Source organism: Acipenser ruthenus, chromosome 9 (genome assembly GCF_902713425.1).
Source record: "Acipenser ruthenus chromosome 9, fAciRut3.2 maternal haplotype, whole genome shotgun sequence".
Lineage (NCBI taxonomy): Eukaryota > Metazoa > Chordata > Actinopteri > Acipenseriformes > Acipenseridae > Acipenser > Acipenser ruthenus.
Window position 1 is genome coordinate 31,455,433 of NC_081197.1, and position 26,608 is coordinate 31,482,040.

The following is a 26,608-nucleotide window of genomic DNA, read 5'->3' on the forward strand; positions in this document are numbered from 1 at the left end:
AATTGCTTATGCCTCATAAGTATATAAAATGTCTATTATTCCCCACAAACTTTGCTTTTGTGACCAGGACAGTGATATTTTGAAATTTACCTATTTTCCAGAACATTCCAGATAGATTCAGTGCTGAGTAAACTTGGAGTAACTTCCAGAACTTTCTAGAACTTTCCAGTAATATAAATAGTAGTATAAATACAGGGGCCTTAAGCCCACCAGTTCAGTTTAGTTCCAGCTGCCTAAGTGGATACATATCTGCATTTTTCTGAGATGGCATCAAGGTCATAGGAGACTTCAAAATGGTGGCATTCCTGATGGGTCTCCAAGGCGGTTTTACCAAGTTTCCCTGCTATCTTTGCCTTTGGGACAGCAGGGACACCAAGGCGCACTACCACAGGCGGGACTGGCCACAGCGGACCGAGTTCTCTGTGGGGAGGAACAACGTCAAGTGGGAGCCACTGGTGGACCCCCGGAAGGTGCTGATGCCACCACTGCACATCAAATCGGGCCTTATGAAACAACTTGTCAGAGCTCTAGATAAGGAGTCGACAGCCTTCAAGTACCTTCAAGACTTCTTCCCTAAGCTGTCCGAGGCAAAGGTCAAAGCCGATGTCTTCGTCGGACCACAGATAAAGAAGATCCTGGAGTGCAATGAATTCCCCAAGAAGCTCACTAGTAAGGAGAAAGCGGCTTGGAACAGCTTTGTCGCAGTGGTTTGGGGCTTCCCGGGCAATCACAAGGCCGAAAACTATGTGGAGCTGGTTGAGACTCTGGTGAAGAACTACGGCACAATGGGCTGTAGGATGTCCCTCAAAGTCCATATCCTTGATGCTCATCTTGATAAATTCAAGGAGAACATGGGAGCGTACTCGGAGGAGCAAGGCGAGCGCTTCCACCAGGATATACTGGACTTTGAACGCCGCTACCAAGGACAGTATAACGAGAACATGATGGGAGACTACATTTGGGGGCTGATTCGTGAAAGTGATTTACAGTATAATCTTAAATCTCGAAAAACTACTCACTTCTAAATCTTTTGTAGTCATTTTTGTATTACTTTAGTATAAATACATGTTAATTTGGATTCATATGTTTTTCTGACTTTATGTGAACGAAAAGACACAAATTTGCCCGTTTTCTCATTGGAAATAGGTACATTTCAAAATATCACTGTCCTGGTCACAAAAGCAGTTTGTGGGGAATAATAGCCATTTTCTATACTTTTGAGGCATAAGCAATTAGGAAATAACACTTACTACCCAGGAACAAAAATGGTGTTACATAGTGTAGTTTTTGAGGTGGAAAGAGGGCAGTTGGTGTAATGCATTCAGTGCCTTCCATACAGTAGGCATTCTAGTGGTGCTACCCAAATACAAGAACAATGGAAAAATCCAATATGGTAAACTGGTCTCTAGTAAAGAGAGCTTTCTATTGATGGAACACATGACTCTGGTCTGCTACCATACCAAATAACCCATGACCCATCCCTAAATGCCTAGACCACAAACCTAAAAATGGACTACTGTAACAATACCTAGTATATTTAAATGTAAAAGGCTGGACAGGGACAGTTAGTCCATTCATAATTATAAAACACTCAATAGTGGTACATTTAGAAATACTAAGAGAAACTTAGTAAATTTAATGACAAACATTTCAAGAAAACTTTTAGTCTAAACATGTTTCACCTTTGTTCCAAAAGTATGCCTGAAAAAAAAATACACAACACGTGGGTAAAATAACTAGGGGGGCAAGTTATCAGATTATTACTTTGGCACATTCTTTCAGTTAAAAAGAACAGTAAAAAGATTAAGGTAGTGAATTTGCACATTTCTTTTATTACTGTAAGGGGATTGTTATCAGTCTAGCGCCACGAGGTTTATAGCTTGTTTCCTTAGAGCATGGTGTAAAAAAAAAAAAAAATTTAAAAAATAGATAGATTACGTACAAAGATTATAAATACTTGGACGACTGACAGATAGAAACGTCCAGGGAGTTATTTTTTTTTCCCACGTTGCTGTCTGCTAAAAGCAGATCCTCCCATAATGTGTCTGTGATGCCAGCAGGTTTCCTAAACCTCCGGGTTTGAGATGTGGTATTAGTATGGCAAGCAAGTAACTAAGTAAGTAAGTGATAGAATCAAAATCAACCCACTGGATATATGAAGGCAGTCACTTAGGGTGGCACTTTATTCTCAAGGCAGTGACCTAAAAGTTTATTTCTGACTTGGCACTGTAGTCACCTTAAAGCTCATAGTACATCACTCAGAGGTGACTCCTGTAATTACAGTGTTTAAACATATTAGCAGCTTAGTTCTTTATTCCAACAACTCCTTGCTGACTAGTCAGTATCTGCCTAAAATGAAAGACAATACTCAAGTATCAGAACCAGATTTTAGCAACCAGCGAGCACACATTTGAATGTGACCCAATTTGATTATTACATTGGTACAGTGGCCAGCATTAATATGTTAGAAAACGTCCAATCTTTTAAATACCTTGGTCTTTGGCTTGACCCGTCATTGTGATTCAGTTGCCATATGGATCAGTTCAAAAATGTAAATTAAAACTTGGTTTCCTGTACAGATAAAGGAGGTGCGCCACATGTGAAGGTCAGACAAGGTTGGGGGTAGAAATGACGCAGTCGATAATCGATTACTTTATTTCAACACGTCCCTTACAAATGTGTTCGTGCTAGTTCCTCTTTGTAAGAGAGCAGAGGAAGTATTCTTACTGCCATTACAGAACCCCTATCATCACTAATGTAAATGAACCTGGTTAAGTGAAAGGTAAAAACACCAACATGCCAGAAAACCCTTGAAAACAGATATCCTTTAACTATCTTCTCATCATACTGTGGACTGGCATCCTTAAGGTCAACCTTTAAAAGATTATTGTGTATGTAAGGTTGATTTTCCAATTGTGGTGTTTTTTTGCTTTAGATTTTAAAGTATTATATTTTATATCTTTTGTACTGATTGTTTTGGTTGGTTGGTTAAATTGGTGAGTGATGGGAATGCTACTGCTGCCTAAATTGCTGTTCTTCTCCAAGTTAAATATATACAATTGAATTATATTGAACTGAAGAGTGAAGTGGGCAGTCTTTGGGAGCAAAGCTTACCTGTCGGTCACTAGCTTCTAAGTGACGACACTTGCCTATTCTCCAGTACTCCACAGCGCCAATACTAATACATTATGAATCAATTATGTATGGTGCTGGGTTGAGGTCCTTGCAATCTATATTTCCTTTATGGAATTAAATTGTCTAACTGTGCAGCAGTGGGGAGTTGTATCACCCTACGTCCACACACACACTCTCAAATGTGAAGTCCATATTAGAATTTTATAGTTTGAGAGTATATCTGCCATGAGATTATGTGCAGATCAAAAGTAGCCATTTTTCCCCCCTCCCATTAGATAAATATATAAATCAGTTTTAAATCCGTACGTAAAATGGGCAGCTGTTTGAGTAGGTGTTAACAGAAATGTTGGGTAGCTTCTTTAAAAAGGAATTGGCTGAAGCAGGCTAGGACAGTGTGGTTCTACAGATACCAGGAAAAAAAAATCCTAATTGCTAACACCAAGATGTTTAAAGAGACTTTATAATGTACTATTATTGAGAAATGCTGTGCTATGCTTTACTTATTCAATTGCTTAGGCACCTCTTGCTCAGAAGATTGTGGCTAACAGTCTCAGTAGGGATTATCCGAGTTAGTACATTTAAATTTAAAAAGGATAAACATTTACAGAGAAAATCTACAGCGACAAGCTGAGCATGGGTCAATTATACTGTACAGACTCCAAAGCCAGCACACTTGGGACAAGGCAGCTGTCAGGAACGTGCAGGCAGTGTGATCTAGTATTGGTTAGGGCTTCTGATTTTGAAATAAAATCGCCCCCCTGGAATAATGATGTAACCATGGGGAAGCCCTCTCTTGTTTAACTGAACAATTCTCCAGATTCTTCAAGCAAGCCCAATGGAAACAGCCTTGGTTCAAATTTAGTTGTTAATGGATTCAAAATGTCTTAGAGAACTTTCAGCAAAAAAACCCAAAAACAAATCCTTTAAGGAAGTCGAGACATCATTTTAAAAGGGCTTACAAAGGGGAAAGATCCAAGTTTAATCCTCTGCACTGTTTACTTGACATGGGCAGCTCCTTATGACTGGCCCTACTGCACAATGGTAACTGATAGCAACACAACAGCAATCAGATAACAGCAACTGTAAAGCAGTTTTACAATCAAATAAAACTAACTCTTGCATTATGAGCTGTAAAAGAGCTCCTCCCATAAACCTATTTATAAAAGTCACACCGAGTTCTACACTCTGTATAAGTGACTTTAGAATATATACAGACGTGCCCAAATTTGTTGGTACCCTTACAGCTCACTGAAATAATGCTTCATTCCTCCTGAAAAGTGATGAAATTAAAAGCTATTTTATCATGTATACTTGCATGCCTTTGGTATGTCATAGAATAAAGCAAAGAAGCTGTGAAAAGAGATGAATTATTGCTTATTCTACAAAGATATTCTAAAATGGCCTGGACACATTTGTTGGTACCCCTTAGAAAAGATAATAAATAATTGGATTATGGTGATATTTCAAACTAATTTGTTTCTTTAATTAGTATCACACATGTCTCCAATCTTGTAATCAGTCATTCAGCCTATTTAAATGGAGAAAGGTAGTCACTGTGCTGTTTGGTATCATTGTGTGCACCACACTGAACATGGACCAGAGAAAGCAAAGGAGAGAGTTGTCTGAGGAGATCAGAAAGAAAATAATAGACAAGCATGGTAAAGGTAAAGGCTACAAGACCATCTCCAAGCAGCTTGATGTTCCTGTGACAACAGTTGCAAATATTATTAAGAAGTTTAAGGTCCATGGAACTGTAGCCAACCTCCCTGGGCGCGGCCGCAAGAGGAAAATCGACCCCAGATTGAACAGAAGGATAGTGCGAATGGTAGAAAAAAAGAACCAAGGATAACTGCCAAAGAGATACAAGCTGAACTCCAAGGTGAAGGAAAGTCAGTTTCTAATCGCACCAACCGTCGCATTTTGAGCGAAAGTGGGCTCCATGGAAGAGACCCAGGAGGACTCCACTTTTGACAGAAAAACATAAAAAAGCCAGACTGGAATTTGCTAAAATGCATATTGACAAGCCACAATCCTTCTGGGAGAATGTCCTTTGGACAGATGAGTCAAAACTGGAGCTTTTTGGCAAGTCACATCAGCTCTATGTTCACAGACAAAAAAATGAAGCTTTCAAAGAAAAGAACACCATACCTACAGTGAAACATGGAGGAGGCTCGGTTATGTTTTGGGGCTGCTTTGCTGCGCCTGGCACAGGGTGCCTTGAATCTGTGAAGGGCACAATGAAATCTCAAGACTATCAAGGCATTCTGGAGCGAAACGTACTGCCCAGTGTCAGAAAGCTCTGTCTCAGTCGCAGGTCATGGGTCCTCCAACAGGATAATGACCCAAAACACACAGCTAAAAGCACCAAAGAATGGATAAGAACAAAACATTGGACTATTCTGAAGTGGCCTTCTATGAGTCCTGATCTGAATCCTATCGAACATCTATGGAAAGAGCTGAAACTTGCAGTCTGGAGAAGGCACCCATCAAACCTGAGACAGCTGGAGCAGTTTGCTCAGGAAGAGTGGGCCAAACTACCTGTTAACAGGTGCAGAAGTCTCATTGAGAGCTACAGAAAACGTTTGATTGCAGTGATTGCCTCTAAAGGTTGTGCAACAAAATATTAGGTTAGCGGTCCCATCATTTTTGTCCATGCCATTTTCATTTGTTTTATTATTTACAATATTATGTTGAATAAAAAATCAAAAGCAAAGTCTGATTTCTATTAAATATGGAATAAACAATGGTGGATGCCAATTACTTTTGTCAGTTTCAAGTTATTTCAGAGAAAATTGTGCATTCTTTGTTTTTTGTGGAGGGGTACCAACAAATTTGAGCACGTCTGTGTATAATATATATATATATATATATATATATATATATATATATATATATATATATATATTTATATTATTATTATTTTTTAAACACTGTGAACCAAAACACATCTTAAAATCACTCCACCTACTGCACCTAATATTTGGCACAGCCACAGCATCTGAACACCCTCAAATCATAGTTAGTGTTTTATTATGTGGTTATGAGTCATTATGGCAGATACTACATGTCATCATGCCTACGGTTCTAAATAGTATAGATTATTAACAATTATATACATATATTGATTGCGAGATTATATATAATTGTAACAAGCATATCAGTGACATTCATCCCCTGCCACGGTTGTAAATGAATGTATGTTTGATACAGACTGCTATATAGATTATGACAGTCTCAATAACATATGCTAAAGAAAAGCATCTTTACAATTTGAGAAGCTGTTCTCAAGATGCATGTGTGATACACAGAAAGACTCTATATACATCCTGAAGGTTATGCTACACTAGATTACAACAACATATGTTAAAAGAAGGTCCTTAGCCAGTTTTATGACACTTGGATACGCAGTTCTAACATGACATACAGAAAGACAAACACATGCTCTGGTATACTCATACATAGCATACCTTGGGCTAAATTGTGAGCATTTGAGATGCACACTGTTCGAGATGCAAAACTCTGAAGCATGACATTCTGCATTGTAACCCCCAGTGGGGGTATGCATCCTTAGCAGGGGGTAGTAATACAAAGGCATCCATTGAAAAAGCTAGGATGTATTCGGAATCATTTTTTACTGGCATAATATTAAACAAGCATTCTCTACTGAAGCAACATTTAGTTTTCAATTATTCTAAATTGATTTGTAATGAATTTGGGACACAAAATCAATAAATCAATCTACACATTTGGTTTCTACAGATTACAATAATATTACTACCTAAATCAATTTACTGTTTATTGACACTAGCTTGTATACTTGGGAGATTTCTTTGTACAAATTGCTGTTTGTTGGAGGAAACCCAAATGTTTACTATAGTGAAAAATCCTTACTGTGATCAAGTATGTACATCTTCACGTTTAAATCGCGTATAGCAGCTCACTCAGTGCAGCTTTGCTTCATACTGGGTGAACAGCAAAGGGAATGCAATATTTGATGTTGGTTTTAGTGTTCCTTCTTTTATAAGATTATGCCCACCTGTCAGCTGAACTTTTTCAACTATAGCCTAGTAAGCTAATTCAGTAATCAAAAGGTGTCAGATAAGGTTCCCAGGGCAAATTGTTCTGTATTTACTCAACCCTATTGTACAAATATTTTCTAGTATTCAAGATATCCTATAATCAGTGTTTCCACTGATTGCAATATATCAATGTCACTCCTGCCTGCACTCACAAGTGAATTGCTAAGATTTTGTTCAGACTAAAAGGGTTATTTCCTATAGAAAAGAAAAGTATTTTTTTATTTATTGTTTTACATTTAAAAAGTAAAAATAAACAAAGGACATTACCCATGTCTAAAAAAAACATTCATTCATTTATGTACGGTCGCAAACAAAAGTATTGGCACCCTTCACTACAATACAAGTCATTCACAATCATTATAAAAACAGGTTTTTATATATATATATATATATATATATATATTATATATATATATATATATATTATATATATATATATATATATATATATATATATATATATATATATATATATATATATATATATATATATATATATATATATATATATATATATATATATATATATATATATATATATATATATATATATATATATATATATATATATATACACACAGCAGTGTGGAGTAGTGGTTAGGGCTCTGGACTCTTGACCGGAGGGTCGTGGGTTCAATCCCAGGTTGGGGACACTTCTGCTGTACCCTTGAGCAAGGTACTTTACCTAGATTGCTCCAGTAAGACCCCAACTGTATAAATGGATAATTGTATGAAAAAAAATAAATGTGTTGAAAATAATGTAATTGTATGTAAAAATAATGTGATATCTTGTAACAATTGTAAGTCGCCCTGGATAAGGATGACTGCTAAGAAATACATAATTTATATAAATATGCGGGTACAGCAATCGTCCAAGCAGCGAAAAACAAAATCCACGGGTAACCGACTTAAAGAAATATTTAGTAGCATCGGGCATAGTAGTGCACAAAATAACTGTACAAAGGCACCTGAACAAAGAGGAGTGGTATACATTGCAGTCCTTGATGCAAACCACTTTTAATAGACAATTCATAAAACAAACCATCTAACATTTGCCAAGAAATAGTAAAAAGGAATCTGAAGCAAACTAAATTCTCTGGTGCTATGAGACTAAAATACAACTTTTCCCAAAAAATGGACCACAGTATGTTTGGAGAAAATAAAGGGAAAGCCTTTAATGAAAAAAGCTGTAACCAAGCATTGCTGTAACCTATCTGTCTGTGCTGAAGGAAATATGCAAGACAGAACGGGCTCAGATTTCACCAACAAGATGTAACATACTGGAATTATCATAAACGTCTGAAAGTCAGAATAAAAGTAAAAGGAGGACACCTGAAATACTAAAACAGCGCTGCCAATGTTTTTGTCATGAAAATATAGATTATGTGTTACATTTCTAGAAATTGTGTATTTTGCTTTTGCTTTTATTAAAACGTGGTTAAAGTTTACTAAATGCTTGTCCTTAATCTGTTATCTTGAATTATGGTACAATAAGCATAGCGTGCCAATACTTCTGTCTGCAACCTGTAGCTGTTACTTAGTGAGAGAATATTCATAACTTAAAATAATACATTCAAATTGGAGATGTTCACAAAATGCTGTTCCTGGCCAACTGAATGGAACTTATTTAGTTCTATGAATAACATTTACATTTAACTGTGGTTGGGATTTTTGCCTGGCATATTTTTGGTGTCTTCAAAATATGGAACCTGGTTTGATTTCACACCCTTTCCTACTGAAACCATGTACAGGAATAAAAGACTGCACTCTAGTGGCGAAATAAAGCAAATCATTTAAAAGGGGAAAAAAGAGCAAGTATTATTATACTACCCCACATGTTTACATAAGAACAGTTGAAATATTTATTTAAAGAGCGCGTATTTCTTCACATGTATACATGCCTTGCCACTACACCCTCAGCAAGGAAACATTATTATTTACTCCATTTATTTTACCCCAAAATTTAGAACATCCAATTATGTTCCATTTCATTACACAACCAACTCCAGGACAATGAAATGTCCCCTGCTTCGTGTGGCATGCCCAGACAAGAACGAGAACTTGCACTCATGCACTTTCTTCACTGCATGTCTCTGGCTAAGAGAGCCACACTACATAGCCAGCAAGTCCTACTTATTATACATACTGTAGAAGAGAACAAAAAAAAAAAGTTACTTACCAATAGGATTTACATCAAAGAACCGAACTGGAGTTCTCAGTATGGATTGAAACATTTGGTTGTGCAGAGTCTGTGCTGAGTTTACTAGCACTTTAAACAACAACAAGCTTCGAATAAATCCAAATATTACAGTTACCACTGTTAAACCTAAAAAACAAAACAAACAATCTTAAAATGTGGAAGGATCACTTTTCATAAGATCAATTATAGGTGTACATAACGGGCAGTGTTGTGTGACACACTGCCGTTAGAGATTCTGTCCCGTCATAAGATGAGTTTACCAGCTCTAAAAAACGAATGCAGATGAGCCCGGCTCTTTTGCATAGTGGTTAAGATGCTCACTTGCTGTGTGTTCACCAGTTCATGCCTGTCCTCCCCTGGTTTACATGTACAACATTTCTGGTTGCAGAACAAAATAGAAGAAATCTGTGCTTGGCTGTGATACAGCTATTTGCCTGTTCCAACTGCTGTACTACAGGTTAACGGCATGTGGACGGGAGTGCTTGTGGGGCGTTGCAGTGCAAAGACTGCATTGTTAATAAAACGTTTGAACTGTAATCAGACAAACTTGTTGAATCTTTTGCTTTCACGCCACAGCACTGCACTTCTGTCAGCATCAAGGACCATTTAACTTTCTTTTAAAACAGTTTTACAAAATTAAAAATAAATAAATAAATAAATAAAATCCATCACTTTATTCACCTGCATACACTCCTAAATAAAAGCTAAGGTCCAACTGTTGAGTTTCATTATGATTGTGAGCATCCTGAGTAATGTTTAACTTCTCCTGTTCAGATGCCCTGCAGCAAACACAAAAAAGAAGCACAGTCTGGAAGGTCAAATACAGGTCGATGTAATCCCAGCCACTAGCTGCAATGTAAAAAAAAAGGTAGCAAAGGCAAAGCATGAAGCAGGGCCATGTGCCAACTCTAAAGTTTGAAAAAAATACAGTGATGTGCAAAACCACACTATACTATGGTGAAAAGGTAGAGTTAGAGGTAAGGCAGACAGTTATTCTTTAATTAAAATGTGTAAAGAATACTGATGTTGGAAATACTTCATCAAAAGGTTACATAAAATACAAAATACATTCAATATAAAATAATAGAATTTGAAGTGGTAAAAATTACCATACTGAATAAAACTAGCACCAGTTAGTATTTCTTACCAATAGGACAACCACCAGTCCTGCAGGATATACGCGGTCTAGAAATAAGAAAACAGAAAAAAGAGTTAACTGATACAGCAGTGTAGCACAAACAATATGGCTGTTGTTACATTTGAAACACAATTCATGGTGTTCGACTTAAGCCAGTTAAGTGACCACATTCCACCTAGTACAAGTACACCATCTCTCTAGCATCAACACAACTCATGAAATCTGAAACCAATACTCCTCGAACAGCAAAATGGTCATACCCAAGCTTACTGCAACCAGCAAATTAGCCATTTCTGGTTGCAGGCAGTGCTTTGAAACGTGTCTGTATACATATTTATCTCTAGCTATATGTATCTTTTTAGATGTAATACATGACACACTAAATGCATTGTTTGAAGAAACCTTTTTAATGCCCAAAACGATAAAGCTGTGAGCCAAGGATACCGCTCATAAATGACCTGTGAACCCTTGATTTACGTTTGTTTACTATTCATGAAGTTAGATGAGGCCGGTTAGTTATGTAAGAGAGTAAACCAAGATATGTCACATTCTTGGATTGGTCTCACAGAAGCCACCATATACCTGTGCTAAAAGGCTGAGCAGGAACAGGAGCACAAGGACAGCACAATTGGCTCCAGCAATAAAATACTTCCAGTAAAGCCGTACACCAATGGACCCCTCTGAACGACTCTCCTCTGACAGCACTGTTGTCACTGCCTCTGCCTGAAAACGACATACAGCAACAGACAATTATTTTAGCCAGCATTTCCATTTCAGTTTAAAGCTATGCTAAAGAAAGGTGGTGGCCAGCGTCACACACAGTTGATGATTTGTAATGGAATGAATTCAACTGAACTACTGTGTAGACATTGGTTTTTATCACTCCGTGCCAAGTTGTCTTAGAATGTGATTATTGTGTCTGATATGCAGTATACAGACTTCAACAGTGCAGTAACATGGTGGTATGAATAAAAAGGGACACTAACAGCGTTACGAACAGGAGTTACAGTTCTTTGTAAAGTTTACTGTAAACTGACACCTTTTACTTGACCACTCTTTACCATTTATCATGCTTCTATTAAGACTCAGTAAATTTTAACAAGCTCAAAACTGAATAAGAGACTGCAAAATATGACAGTAGCATCTCGTATTTGTTTTTTGTTTTTTTAAATCGATGTTCACAATATTTGAAAGAATAAAACCTACTAGAAAAACATAACACTACATTCAATAGCTACACTTACAGGTAGTGGACAAAAAAATGGAAACACCTGGGTAAATGAGGGACACCAAGTATATTGAAAGCAAGGGCTCCCACACCGGTGTGGCTCATGCGTTAATTAAGCAAATAACATCCCAGCATGCTTAGGGTCATGTATAAAAATGCTGGACAGGCCTGGTTGCCTATAATTATGGCTAGCATGGCTGAAAGAGGAGACCTCAGTGACTTTGAAAGAGGGGTGATTGTTGGGGCGCGTTTGGCAGGAGCTTCAGTAACCAGGACAGCTCAACTTGCTGATGTTTCACGAGCAACAGGTCTAAGGTGATGTCGGCATGGAACTCCGAGGGAAAGGCATCATCAGCAAAAGGCAACAGTGGGCGGAAGCGCATACTCCTGGATCGTGATATCCGTGCATTAATTCGAAGTGCAAGGCAAAACAGGCGAGCAACTGCAGATCAATTGACTGCAAATTTCAACCTGGGGCGCGAGCAGCCAGTTTCATCAAAAACGGTCCGCCGAGAACTCCACAGAGCGGGATACCATAGTGGCCCAATGCCCTATTAAGTGAGTTTACATTGGTGTTTCCATTTTTTTGTCCACTACCTGTATGTTAATAATTCATTAGTTTTAGTGCAATATACAGCTGTTTGTCAGATACTGCAGTACTCATACAAAATCATAGAAATTGCTCATAAATTCATAGAAAATCATAGAAATTGCTCATAAATTCAGTAGTGGTGACCAGTGGTGACCAGTGGGTCACTATGACTGGCATTGTAGAAAAAATACTTATAACAAATATCCATTAAAACTTTCTAGCCATTATTAATGATTTTGAGAAATAAAATACCAGTATTTTGCTTCAGTACTCCTCCACTATATTCCTCAGGATTGTGAGAATAAAAAAAAAACAAAAAAACTTGGCTTTTAAAAGTTCCATCTTCTAAAATAAACATATATTCCATGATTCAAATGTGATTCATTTTAAACTGTATAATTTAAAATACTAAAAGTGCATACACAGAGCTTTTGTCTAAGGTATATTTAATCTCAGAACACAGATTGAAGTATATAATATTATCCTTCATTGAGCTGTACAGAACGCAAAACACAGTCATGTACTGCACCAACAATGTAATTCTGCCATCTTGTGGCTGAATACAGAAGTGAAGGTGAAGAACAAGGTGTACTGTAGTTTTAGGGCTTGGGCTTTTCGGTTTTTATTTTTCAAACCTCTACCTCCCTTTAAAATGTGAATAAAGTAGTCGGTAAGCTGTCTCTGCAGGCTGATAAAGAGAAATCAGGCTCAGGTCAAGATATGAAGGTAAAAACAAGCGGCATTGTTTTGTAATTAACATATTTTTCTGAGTTTAATTAGAATTGTCTCAAAATAAGTTTAAAGGGAAGTCATGTGATCAAAAAATAAAACCCGAAAACTCCAAGCCTTATGTATGTCACACTTTGGAGCCCTGCATTCTGTTAATCAGACACCATTCTTTGATGTTAACCAGCACTATGGACTCAAATCCAATATATTCAGAAAAATGTTAGATGTAGTTCCCCTTAGAAGCACACCATTTTGTTGTACAATGGTACATATTGCTAGTGTGGGCACTGAAGATTAAAAATGTACAATGTAAAAGTAATATGAGGCTGTCTGGTCCAGTGGTTAAAGAAAAGGGCTTGTAACCAGGAGGTCCCCAGTTCAAATCCCACCTCAGCCACTGACTCATTGTGTGACCCTGAGCAAGTCACTTAACCTCCTTGTCTTTTGGGTGAGACGTAGTTGTAAGTGACTCTGCAGTTGATGCATAGTTCACACACCCTAGTCTCTGTACGTCGCCTTGGATAAAGGTGTCTGCTAAATAAATAAATAATATTAACAACTGAAACATAAGAAGTGCCGTAATGCTACGCAGCTAAAAGCAGCATTAAATTAAATAAATTAACTCCCTGGCCTGGGGATCATTGCTTTGTCAGGTGTCGTGTTATTTGGGTGCTACGCTGGGGCACCCCTGAAACCATCTTGTGGTCCCTAGTTTGGAAACCACCGGCAAAGCTTTCTACAAATCAGTATGTTAACATTTTATGCAGTACTCTTTTGACCATTTATTTGTTGCTGTTTTTTTTTTTTCATTTTTTTTTCAAAAACTCAGCCAGCTGCCTTGAGTTGTAACATGTCTGTATCTTTCACAAAGTATCAACGTCTTCAAAAAGTCTCTGTGTACGTACTGGAGGCAGGTCTGCAGTCCCATCTTTGGTGGACTGGCTGGAGGAAGTCTGTGACCAGGCAGAGTTTTGGGAGATGGTACGACAGCGTGCGGACCTGCTGCCGTTCTGCTCTGTAGGAGCCTGCTCATCCTCATCCTCTTCATCTTCATCTTTCTTTAACAGTGAAGTAAAATCCACTCCAGACCGCTGCAGCTCTCCATAGGTCCCTTTGGCAATCATGTGACCCTAAAAGCAAAACAAAATAACACGAATGACAAACAGGCTGAGCAGATCATACTGTATGTAATGGGATGCAAACTCATTCATATCTTCTTGACATCGAAAAGGCTTCTAGTCAAAACTTCTTGTCAACAAAGGTACTAGTTTCTTTTAGTATTGTACATGTCTACAGATAACTAATTTATAGATATGGATAAAACCACAATTGCAGCTCTGGAACCTCAGAATACAGGTATCCAACGAGCATCCCCTAAAAAAAAAAAAAAAAAAAAAAAAAAAAGTATTTTCAAAACGGGACATGCAGCGTCTGGCTTTGCTGTCTGTGACCGTTCTGTGGACAAAAAGGACTTTGTCATAGGTACCACCAAATTCAACATATTTCTCAAATGTTTTTTTTTTGTTGTTGTTTTTTTTTTAAATAAAGAAAAAAAGTTATAGTATTTGATGTTTTGAAATGTAAGCAACACATTATTATACCTTTTCTATTTGTTTATATATGGGTGCAACGTAATACAAACAAAAGGTTACCTGTAACCTGTAAGCGTACCTCTTTTAGCACTAGAATCTGGTCTGTAGCTTGCAAGTACTGCAGCTGATGTGTGACAAGAATACGAGGTTTGTTACGCAGAATACCACATATACACCTGGATATGAAGAGAACAGAAAATCCATATAGAAAAGCTCACACAAAGAAGCAATACTGACAAAAAAAGGAGGTTTAGAAAGGGTGGAGTTTTAAAGGGATAATAACTGCATAGCGCTGTTATCTTAAAGCATTCTTAGCTTAAATATATGTCAATGGGCAATAATTGTTAGCATATATATATACAGACGTGCTCAAATTTGTTGGTACCCCTCCACAAAAAACGAAGAATGCACAATTTTCTCTGAAATAACTTGAAACTGACAAAAGTAATTGGCATCCACCATTGTTTATTCCATATTTAATAGAAATCAGACTTTGCTTTTGATTTTTTATTCAACATAATATTGTAAATAAGAAAACAAATGAAAATGGCATGGACAAAAATGATGGGACCGCTAACCTAATATTTTGTTGCACAACCTTTAGAGGCAATCACTGCAATCAAACGTTTTCTGTAGCTCTCAATGAGACTTCTGCACCTGTTAACAGGTAGTTTGGCCCACTCTTCCTGAGCAAACTGCTCCAGCTGTCTCAGGTTTGATGGGTGCCTTCTCCAGACTGCAAGTTTCAGCTCTATCCATAGATGTTCGATAGGATTCAGATCAGGACTCATAGAAGGCCACTTCAGAATAGTCCAATGTTTTGTTCTTATCCATTCTTTGGTGCTTTTAGCTGTGTGTTTTGGGTCATTATCCTGTTGGAGGACCCATGACAAAGCTTTCTGACACTGGGCAGTACGTTTCACTCCAGAATGCCTTGATAGTCTTGAGATTTCATTGTGCCCTGCACAGATTCAAGGCACCCTGTGCCAGGCACAGCAAAGCAGCCCCAAAACATAACCGAGCCTCCTCCATGTTTCACTGTAGGTATGGTGTTCTTTTCTTTGAAAGCTTCATTTTTTTGTCTGTGAACATAGAGCTGATGTGACTTGCCAAAAAGCTCCAGTTTTGACTCATCTGTCCAAAGGACATTCTCCCAGAAGGATTGTGGCTTGTCAATATGCATTTTAGCAAATTCCAGTCTGGCTTTTTTGTTTTTCTGTCAAAAGTGGAGTCCTCCTGGGTCTTCTTCCATGGAGCCCACTTTCGCTCAAAAAGCGACGGATGGTGCCATCAGAAACTGATGTACCTTCACCTTGGAGTTCAGCTTGTATCTCTTTGGCAGTTATCCTTGGTTCTTTTTCTACCATTCGCACCATCCTTCTGTTCAATCTGGGGTCGATTTTCCTCTTGCAGCCGAGCCCAGGGAGGTTGGCTACAGTTCCATGGACCTTAAACTTCTTAATAATATTTGCAACTGTTGTCACAGGAACATCAAGCTGCTTGGAGATGGTCTTGTAGCCTTTACCTTTACCATGCTTGTCTATTATTTTCTTTCTGATCTCCTCAGACAAGTCTCTCCTTTCCTTTCTCTGGACCATGTTCAGTGTGGTGCACACAATGATACCAAACAGCACAGTGACTACTTTTCTCCATTTAAATAGGCTGAATGACTGATTACAAGATTGGAGACATGTGTGATACTAATTAAAGAAACTAATTAGTTTGAAATATCACTATAATCCAATTATGTATTATCTTTTCTAAGGGGTACCAACAAATGTGTCCAGGCCATTTTAGAATATCTTTGTAGAATAAGCAATAATTCATCTCTTTTCACAGCTTCCTTGCTTTATTCTATGACATACCAAAGGCATGCAAGTATACATGATAAAATAGCTTTTAATTTCGTCACTTTTCAGGAGGAATGAAGCATTATTTCAATGAGCTGTAAGGGTACCAACAAATTTTAGCACGTCTGTATATATATATATATATATATATATATATATATATATATATATATATATATATATATATATATATATATTAATTATTATTTCCAGCTCATGTTTCATTTTATTTAATCTTTAGCAAAACTGACTTACTTTTCAAACAAGTGTCTTCCTACTTCAGCATCCACAGCACTGAGAGGGTCATCCAGCAAATATATGTCTGTATCCTGATAGACAGCTCTTCAGAAGAAACAGAACCACAATAAACTGCAGCCTTTTCAACATTTACACAACATTCGTTGCTCTTTTCATATCAGCATTACTCTTCATTGTTCAAAAGAGTGTCCTGAATTTTCTGATTAACCCCTCATATCCCAGGTAATATTTCCTAATGTTTTGGACTATAATTTCTCATAGCCAGACATGGCAAGCATAGTAAAGAATTTTAAAATCAATATGGTGTAAATGTTAATAGTATTTAGAAACGGCCCATTCAATTTGTTTTTGCCTCTGTGCCCTATAAGGTCACATGATTTTGAACAAAATGTTACCTTGAACAATTACAGATGCACAAATAAACTTTTGTTGTAATTGAACTGCATAGTTAAGTCTGGCCTCATATTAAGTCTTGTTCCAAACATTTAGAAAGAGTATAACAACCCCAGAATGACCCATGTTGCTCAATTAAAACCTTTATGAAAACTCTTTGTATCTTGAAAACGAAGGGTGTGATAGAGATCTGCAATGTGGTGTGCTGTGTTCTATTTACTCACTCAACGCACCCCATTTCATACAAGTCTCAAATGGAGAGAAAAAAATGCATCCTGAAGCATCAAATAAGAACTTGTTTCAAAACAACATTTTTTCTGTAACAGGTTTTCAGACCCAATACAATAGGCACATTCTTGAATTTGGCAAACCTAATGTAAATGTGACCTCAAAAAGAGACTGTACTATTAAGTCTTGTGTTATATGGAGCTGGATCCTTTGAAACTTAAACACTATTTTTTACAGGCATGCCGAAACAAGGCATAAATCATTAGGTTCATCAAATACCTAGCAAGGTTTACACGGGCCTTCTGACCACCACTAAGCGTAGCTCCTCGGTCCCCAATAACAGTCATATCGCCGTCTGGTAAAATATCTATATCCTGCAAGAAAAAAAAGCTACTGTGTATCACAAATACCGTGTGAATTTCAGCTTTCGTGATTTAGAGTTTAACAAAGAAAGAAAAAGTCTGATTGGACATACATAAATAGCATGCATCACTAGGGGGTATCTAGCATGATTTAAACTGTAAAGCTGAGGCTAGGGCTCAAATGAAAAAGTGACCATGCCCACCACCAAAAAAAAAACAAAAAAACGTACTTTGTTGAGAGCACAAGCTCCGATGACTTGTTCATACTTCTGCGGGTTGTACTCCATCCCAAACAGAATGTTGCTCCGCAGAGTTCCTGAGAACACCCAGGGCTGCTGTGCTGCAAAGCCTAGCTTCCCTTTCACCTTAACGTCTCCCCGGTCTTGAGGCAGCTCTCCCAGAATAGCACTGAGGAGAGAGGACTGAAAATAGAATTCAAAAGTTAATTCATACACATTGACGCCCTGTTATATTTCTAGAAATATTGTGTAATTTGCCATGAAACAAGTACATTCAGGAAATCCACACTCAAATTTGTTGAGATAATTAAAGAAAAATCTATAAATTTTACACTTGTCCAATATTTCTCAAATGCATAATTATTTATTTTTTTAATTTTCCTTAGCTAGTTTTACGAAATTCTAAAAGAAACTTAATTAAATTCAATGACAACTGTTTGACCAGAAAAGGCTTTTGTCATTTCATTTTATTAGGTTTTTTTTAGTATTTCTAAATTTAGGACCATTAAGTGTTTAATACTTACAAATGCCCTTAACTACAAACTATTTTAAGATTCCTGAACCCCTAAATTATTTAGTGCTATTTGCTATCTTGCTAAAATGGCTAAAGAGGCGTGTCCTAATAGTCAACAATGGAACATTCTAAATAAAGTGAAAAAAGGACTAACTTTTCCTGCTCCCACTGGTCCTATCACAGCAAGCAACTGGCCTGGATGGACAGTGAAGGAAACATTCTGCAATGTCGGTGCATCCAGGTTCTGTAAAGTAGCAAAAGAGGGGTAAAAACAATAACAAAAACATTAGTGCATTCAAATGTTTAGTCTGTTGGTTTCTGGGGTATTTTGAGGGAGCCTCCAACAGTGCCTGCAGCGGTCCTCCACCATTGTTAAGTTGTATTGACTGTCACATCAATCCAACACGGCATTCAGTAGTTCACAAGCTTTCATAGAAACAAACAAAAATCCAGATAAGAAAACACTGTGGGGCTGATGGAAAGATAGGCGCAGTGCAAACCATTGAGGCTGCAAAATCCAAATTGCCTAGTGGCCAGGCAATTATTTTGCATTGCAGCCTATGTAAGCTTAAGAGCAATGCAAATGACTCAAAACGCACAAATAATGAGCTGCAATCATGATAATGAGGGTTGCAATGAGCGCCGCCTGTGCATCGGGATATATAGCGGCCGCACTTTAACAGCCCAGAGGTGAGGCAAGTTAGGAGTACAGAGTAGGCGCAGTATGAGACGTGTGGAGCACGAAAATCAAACCAAGGGCAGCAAAGTCCTTTTGGCACACTGAAAATAAAATAAAGGTTTTCCAAGTAGAAGCTGAGAGTCCTTACGGCTGAGGTCACTCAGCATGACATTGAGTTCTTTGGAAAAGCCTCAGCCAACACCAGTCATGCTAACAAAGAGGCCATATGGTCCTCTATAGTTGAGAAAGTCAATGCTGTCTGTGTTACCAGGCGATGAAAAGGTGGCAGGACCGGTGGCGAATCGCACGAGGTTCGAGTCAACTGTCACCGCATCATGAACTGTACCACAGGCCAATGACAGGTCTCTGCAGGTGTGTGCTTTTATACAGCTCTTAATTACTTACTTTTACAATGGTTTGCACCTCGTCAGAGGGTCTGCAATTACCCAAGTGCAAGGCAAAATCTTTACATCTCATTATAATGTTTGCGGCCGCTTAGTATTCCAGATCCCTCCCCCCAATTCCATGCTCTTTTCTTCATTTGAATACATTTCTATATCATTTAAATGGATTAATGATGGCAAAGTGCTAATCTGATAGCGGGTGCAAAACCAGGTGAAAAACATGCTTTACATACACCGCATTTTTAGTGAGTGCTAAAGTCCCACTTTATGCCAGCTAAACACGGTTTCTGGCAGCAATATAGGTGTTTTGCAGCCACAGATCACTTTGCACGTATCCTTACATCGGTCCTGATGTGTACTCACATAACTAAACTAAAAACATGAATCCGAACGCACTATAAAGAGCAACTCATACATACTTTAAGAAAATCCCATTTATATAGAGATCTGAAATAGTTACACTTTGCTGGCAACAGAGGGCACTAGTGCCATGCAGAATCTCTTTTTGGGTTATTACAATAGTTTTTTTTGTCTGTTTAAAAAAAAAAAAACAATATAAAAATGTTAAATGGTTTTAAAAAACTATAAAGAATTTGAAAGTGTTGTTCTATTATTTTACACAGTGTTATTCAGAGGGTACATGTGAAGACCCATGACAGAACAGAAAAAAATGTATTTGCATTTAAAAAATTACAGGGGGGGGACTATATAATTAATAAGAAAAAACAAACATTCCTTAAGTAGTTTTTCAGACCTAGTCCTTCCTTGACATCAGATGTTTCACACTGAGATCAAATAAAATAGAGTACCGAAAGGCACTGCGGTAAGGAAGTCATCTTTAATATTTTACAATCCATCTGTATTACATACAGTCTGCTCCGTGTACTCAAAATAAAACAAACCGCATAATCCCTGGGTCTGAACAGCCCGTACACAAGCCTGTGTTGCTCAGGTACCTGTGTTTTTGCAGTGTAGGTCCCTAATGTCATCTCTTCTCATGCATGGAGGGGAAATGTATTCTGAGGGTTTCTGGGTTTGGTTGGTCCTCTATAATATATTTATTTTCTTTATATACTGTATGTCTTTATCTGGCTTTGATTACAATAATGTTCCGAGACTTCAGAATGAGAACTCGATATTGGATCGAGAATTCAGAATGAGAACTCTATATTGGATCAAGAGAATTCAGAATGAGAACTCTATATTGGATCAAGAGAATTCAGAATGAGAACTCGATACTGGATCAAGAGAATTCAGAATGAGAACTCGACATTGGCTTTGCAATTGAACAGACTTTCATTGTACTGTATTTACACCCAGCAGGGAGTTTAGCAATACATTCAATGTTTTTGAATGAAAAAGTGAGTCAACTGTAATGAAAAGACTGTAGAAAGGGTTAATGAGCTGCTTTCTTGTTTTAGCAGACACATAACAGAAACAGAAAAAAGGTAGTTCTTTAACACCCTTGTGAGGCGCGATACTGAGCGAACTAAGTTCAGGGGGTTTGATAACATGCAAAAGCAATGTGCTTCTGGCACACAGCCACACACTAAAATGTTTTTTTATTTTAGGTTTACAGACAGCAACAGAAAGTCTGCTCAATTGTCAAAATGGGCAGCAATAAAAGATTTTGACAGTGAAAAACAGGGCAGGTGTTCATAAAACTATGCAAGTGCATTGTATAACCTGAAATGCGTTACCAAGTACAGTATTTGTGCATAGTCATTCACAGGAGACATGAAAGCAGAGCATGGCTGCCAATTATACAGCTTGTTGTTTTCCACAGATACATTATGGGTGTACTTCTGTGGGTTTATGTCCTGCCGAGACTGACCATAGTTAAATATTGCTTTCTTTCTGTAATTCTCACCTTGTACTTACAGAAGTAACAATATACAATGGTATGTTGTAAAGGTATGTTGTCACACATTCATGTTACTATAAACTAGAAAGAACAGCTTTACCTTGTCCCAGTAACAAATCACATCCTTCATGTGAATAAGTACATCCTTTTTCTCTTCCTTTCGTAACTCCACACTGGGCTTAACAATCTCGTCCAGTATTAAAAAGTTCTAAAAAAATAAAAATAATTTAAAAAGATTTATGTACATTTGTAAGGTAAAAAAATTGTTATTTCCCTTAAAAAGGTAAGTGTAGTATACTGCAATAATAGCACTGCAAAATCTAGTAAAAGCAAGACAGAGCATAGACAAGCAAGGTAAATCAAAGAGAAGTGTGGGACATCATTGTCAAGATCATGTTTAAACAATTGTGAAACTGATGCAACAACTCTGCTTGCAGGTGTCCTACTTTACAACAAGGAGAGTGCCGGGATTTACCCAGATTACACAATCAGTGTCTGAGCTAGGATTACACTGCCCAAAAACATTTGATCACTTTGCCTCCCCGGTGTAATGGTTTCTAGCAGTGCTGTCACAAGCAGATTAGAATGTGGGTTTCAAGACAGAAATATCTGTAAACGGTAAATATCTGTGTACAGCATAATATACAGAACTCTTCACTTCTGCGACAGGGTGGCTGTGCGGTGCGGTGCGGTGCGGTGAGGTCAAAAGCAGGAACTGAAAAACACTGACACCGGGGAAGTACTACAGTTCAAAATAAAGACGCGGCGGTGCCGTTTATTTAAATATGAAGACGAACACACACTGTCCTCCGAAGCGTGTGCCGTCAGCCGACCACTTTTTTTTCACACTGCAGACTCACCATGCAGCCACCCAAAAGCTACAGGCGTCGGAGGACAACGCAGCTCTCGGGCAGCTTACAGGCAAGCCCGCAGTAGCCCGGCCAGACTACAGGGGTCGCTGGTGCGCGGTGAGCCGAGGACATGCTCGGCCAACTGTGCGCCGCCCCCTGGGAGCTCCCGTCCACGGTCGGCTGTGGAATAGCCTGGACTCGAACTCGCAATGTCCAGCATCCTGCACTCCACCTGGAGCGCCTTTACTGGATGCGCCACTCGGAAGCCGCGGCGAAAATAAAATTTTAAACAAAACAAAATCACGAACACAAAATACTACAGGTCAGGCTGGGCAGTCGCTGTCACTGTTCCTGTACTTCAATTTTAAATAAGTTTCGTTTCTCTCTTGCTCCTCTCGCTTTCTCCACTCTCGCTCCTAACACACCCAACCCCGAGCTGGAGAGCTGCAGGCTTTTTATACCGTGGCTGAGGGATTTAACTAGCTAGCAATTATTCTATTACCCCTCGGCCACAATCTGCACAGGTTTTTTTTAATTACTGTGGATGGGGCTACCCATCCACGCTACTAAACAAATACAACAACAAAACACACGGCTACGCTGACACATTTATACATACCAAAACAATACCAAAACCTGCGGCGCTTCGCCGTCATATAAATAAATCATAATACAAAACAAATACAAAATAACACACTGCAAAGGGGCGGAGGGGGAGACCCCGTTCTAAAAATAAACAAACAATAACTGTACAGGGCTACTCGTCCTGTTACAACTTCCTACAGAGAAGGTAAAAGTTTAGCCTGCAATGAGTGAGACCAGGGAAAGTAATGAGACAGTGCTATGACTTGGACTCACTAGACTGCATGCAGAACACAAGCATTCTAATGCAGTGTTTGCCTTCTTAAGCCTAACCTTTATTCTGCGAATGCTGATCATGGTTTCGGAGGCCTTCTCGATAGCTGATGGGAAGAAGAGGGTGACGGTGAGCCTGACTGCACTGTACAGTGACACAGTGACAAAGACTTTGCTGGCAGAGATGGGGTTCCCCAGCAGCACAAAAGTGGTGAAAGTTATAAACAGGATAATCTTGCTGGCCACGAAGAAAGAAGCCATGTTCATCCCACGGAGATAGGAGCTCTTTTTGACCTTAGAAATCTCCTTCCTGCAGAAAACAAGAAATCCAAAAAACCTTCTCACAACACAGTATACACAGTACCAATATTATTAACTACAACTCCTTTAAGTAGGAATACGCAAGAATTACAAGCACAATAAAATCATTTTCATAAAGACCTCATTTTGATCAGCCTTAATTAATCTGCGGATACCTCATTTAAATGTTTTAGTGTTTGAAGAAAATCAAATAACTATTGCAATGACAGTAAATATATTACATGGATAGTATCTATATTTACACTGTGGCCCATGCGAAGAAAAGTCACATTGTACTTTTGTGACCTCAAAAAAAGTCATATTGCACGATTGACTTTCCCCGTCAATCAAGATTAGCTTGAGTAAAAAGCGTTCGTCACAAACGCTCAACACCCAGCCGACACTGATGCGCGAAAGACTTTTATTAGTCAACAAGAAAACGTAAACACATCCAAGAAAATCACATTTGGCTCTGGTAAAATCGTATCTAACGGAGATCGGACAGCACAGAAGCAATATCCGTGTCCGAGCTTGACACACTGCCAAATTTCATTTTCTGCGCAACAACGGCAATAAGTATTAACGTGACACTCAGCGTTGTAGAAGCCTTCTCTCTCCTTGCGGTGATGTTTCCTGTTAGAAACATTGCTTTGAAGGGGCAGGGCTTTCCCCAGAGGCTCTGGTCTGACTAAGGCTGGGGAGTACTGCCTAAAAACAGCCAAATTACCTTGAGCTACATGCCTTGGCTTTTCTTCATAGATCCGGTAGGTAGTGTTTTTTAAAGATGGCTACAACACTTGTTATTGTCATTTATGCATTATGAAGAGACAGCAGTGAGCATGAACCTGGAAAGGTACGTTCTATTGATAGATATCTTGAACAACAACAATTCTTGTAATTATATATATATATATATATATATATATATATATATATATATATATATATATTATATATTATATATTATATACTATATATATATATATATATATATATATATATATATATACATATATACATATACACACACACACACTGTATATATATGTATACTATTTTGATATATTTCCTTATCTTTTGGTATTCAAATACAGAGGCTCCAAATTACCTTCTGATTTCAGTGACTAGTTTTGCAAATGGCTTTTCCCATGCATACATCTTAATTATCCGCATGCCTGACACAACTTCGTTCATCGTGCGAATTCGTGTGTCTGTAAACGCTGCAGTTTTGCTCCTACAGGGGAAAAAAAATAAATAAATTTAAAAAAAAAAGGAGTAAAACAAACCTGGTACCCCATCAAATTACATATTGATTAAATAGAGAAGCACTTCGGTATAGTAGAATGTTATTTTATTTCAGTCGTCATTTCTGCATTATTATTATTATTATTATTATTATTATTTATTTCTTAGCAGATGCACTTATCCAGGGTGACTTACAATTATTACAAGATATCACATTATTTTTACATACAATTACCCATTTATACAGTTGGGTTTTTACTGGAGCAATCTAGGTAAAGTACCTTGCTCAAGGGTACAGCAGCAGTGTCCCCACCTGGGACTGAACCCACAACCCTCCGGTCAAGAGTCCAGAGCCCTAACCACTACTCCACTGCTGCATGATGTCTTTTTGATACAATTGATAAATACATTTTTATATATAAATACATGCAGTAATGTTTGTCATTGAATACATTTCAAGCAAGATTTATTTGAATATTTGTCCTAGCACTAATACAGTATAAGATGTTTCAAATGTCTTAATCTAAAGAGAAAGAATTACTTCGCTTTTATTTTTTTTAAGATCACTTTCATAATCGGGATGGGAAGGATTATGAATTCGGAGAAATACCTTAGCTTTGAAAATAATCGACCAAAAAATGTTTGCAGAGGCATCAGAAAAACAAGGATTGCCATTCCTGCAAGGCATGATGGGCCTATCTCCTGCCACAGAAGGGCTGTCACTGCCACTGCCTGCAGTGGACCAATCCATAAAAAGTGCAGAAAAATTGTAACCTGTAATAAAAGACAGGGAAGATGAAAGCTTATCATTCAAATGTATTCACTTTACACCTAAAGATAAACTGAACTTGAGGCTACATTTTTGGTATGAAGTAGATTGACATTTTTGTTTGGCAGTATGTGAAAACTAGTAAATTCCTGTTAACACACCATTGGCTGATGTACAAGAATTAAGGATTATTGAAAGTATTTAAAAGTAAATCTGATTTTAATACTAATGAAAGCCAAACCCTTGTCTTGACATGTTAGTGTAATTTCACTACAACAAAACAATTTAAAAAAGCAAACCAAAGTACTGGAAACACAACAGACACCACAAGGCCAAACATGTCAGTGCTCTGTGACTAATACTGGTCCTTTTCTCCATCCTTGATGGTTCATCCGCAAGTGACATTATAACCACTGAGAACTACAGTACAGTAGTTGACCCTCCATTGAGGACACAAGCTTAATTTGGCCCCACCACTCTGCCTGTCCATCTTGTAACCTAATCTCACTTATTACATAAGAAAGATGCAGTGGCACTGAGTAACCCGCAGTGCTTCTGTTTAAGAAGACCTGCTATACCACTGGTGTTTCAAACACAGGCCCTGGTGCCAAATCTTCCAAACTTTTTATTTTTATTTTTTATTTAGTGCGTCTGATTATACTTCTGATTTTCTCCCCAATTTAGAATGTCCAACAATTTTTTCCCCTCACAGCTCGGGAGAACTGGAGGTTCCGTGGGTGTCTTCCGATCCCACGACCATGCCAGCTTCCTCTTCTGCACCCAGGAACTTGAGAGCAGATGTCAGAGAGCTAGTGGCCAGTGGAGGACAAAGGCCAGCCCTGCAGGTGTCTGCCTGAGCTCACTAGACGCCCGGCCAGCAGGGCTTTTTATAGTGCGATGAGTCCAGAGCCAATGCCACGCTCCATTCAGAATCCCCAGTCTTTCCAACTTTTAAATGGCATCTGGCACTAATGATTAAATTGTGCCTTTTATCAAGGGCAATGTGCCCTTCACACACAGATTTACCACATGAGCTCTTCTCTGTTCTTCATTGTATTAACAAACGATCTGCCTCATTGGTCAGGTGAGAAAAGATATCAGCAC

General features: G+C 38.1%; 1 protein-coding gene across 4 annotated transcripts in view; it reads right to left on the bottom strand.

The window, feature by feature from the left end:
* The window catches only part of LOC117405927 (ATP-binding cassette sub-family C member 4-like), an 87,221-nt gene that overhangs the window by 43,524 nt on the left and 17,089 nt on the right, over positions 1–26,608 (bottom strand). For all 4 annotated transcript variants that reach the window (XM_034009461.3, XM_034009462.3, XM_034009463.3 and 1 more), the window contains exons 6-19: positions 25,346–25,509; positions 24,599–24,724; positions 23,251–23,500; positions 21,585–21,692; positions 18,692–18,781; positions 18,015–18,206; positions 17,702–17,796; positions 16,799–16,885; positions 14,773–14,869; positions 14,007–14,231; positions 11,135–11,275; positions 10,562–10,599; positions 10,096–10,193; positions 9,394–9,540 (exon numbers count right to left, since the gene is read on the bottom strand). In XM_034009461.3, the coding sequence (XP_033865352.2) occupies positions 9,394–9,540; positions 10,096–10,193; positions 10,562–10,599; positions 11,135–11,275; positions 14,007–14,231; positions 14,773–14,869; positions 16,799–16,885; positions 17,702–17,796; positions 18,015–18,206; positions 18,692–18,781; positions 21,585–21,692; positions 23,251–23,500; positions 24,599–24,724; positions 25,346–25,509 (1,858 nt within the window). The remainder of the gene's footprint in view (positions 1–9,393; positions 9,541–10,095; positions 10,194–10,561; positions 10,600–11,134; positions 11,276–14,006; positions 14,232–14,772; positions 14,870–16,798; positions 16,886–17,701; positions 17,797–18,014; positions 18,207–18,691; positions 18,782–21,584; positions 21,693–23,250; positions 23,501–24,598; positions 24,725–25,345; positions 25,510–26,608) is intronic.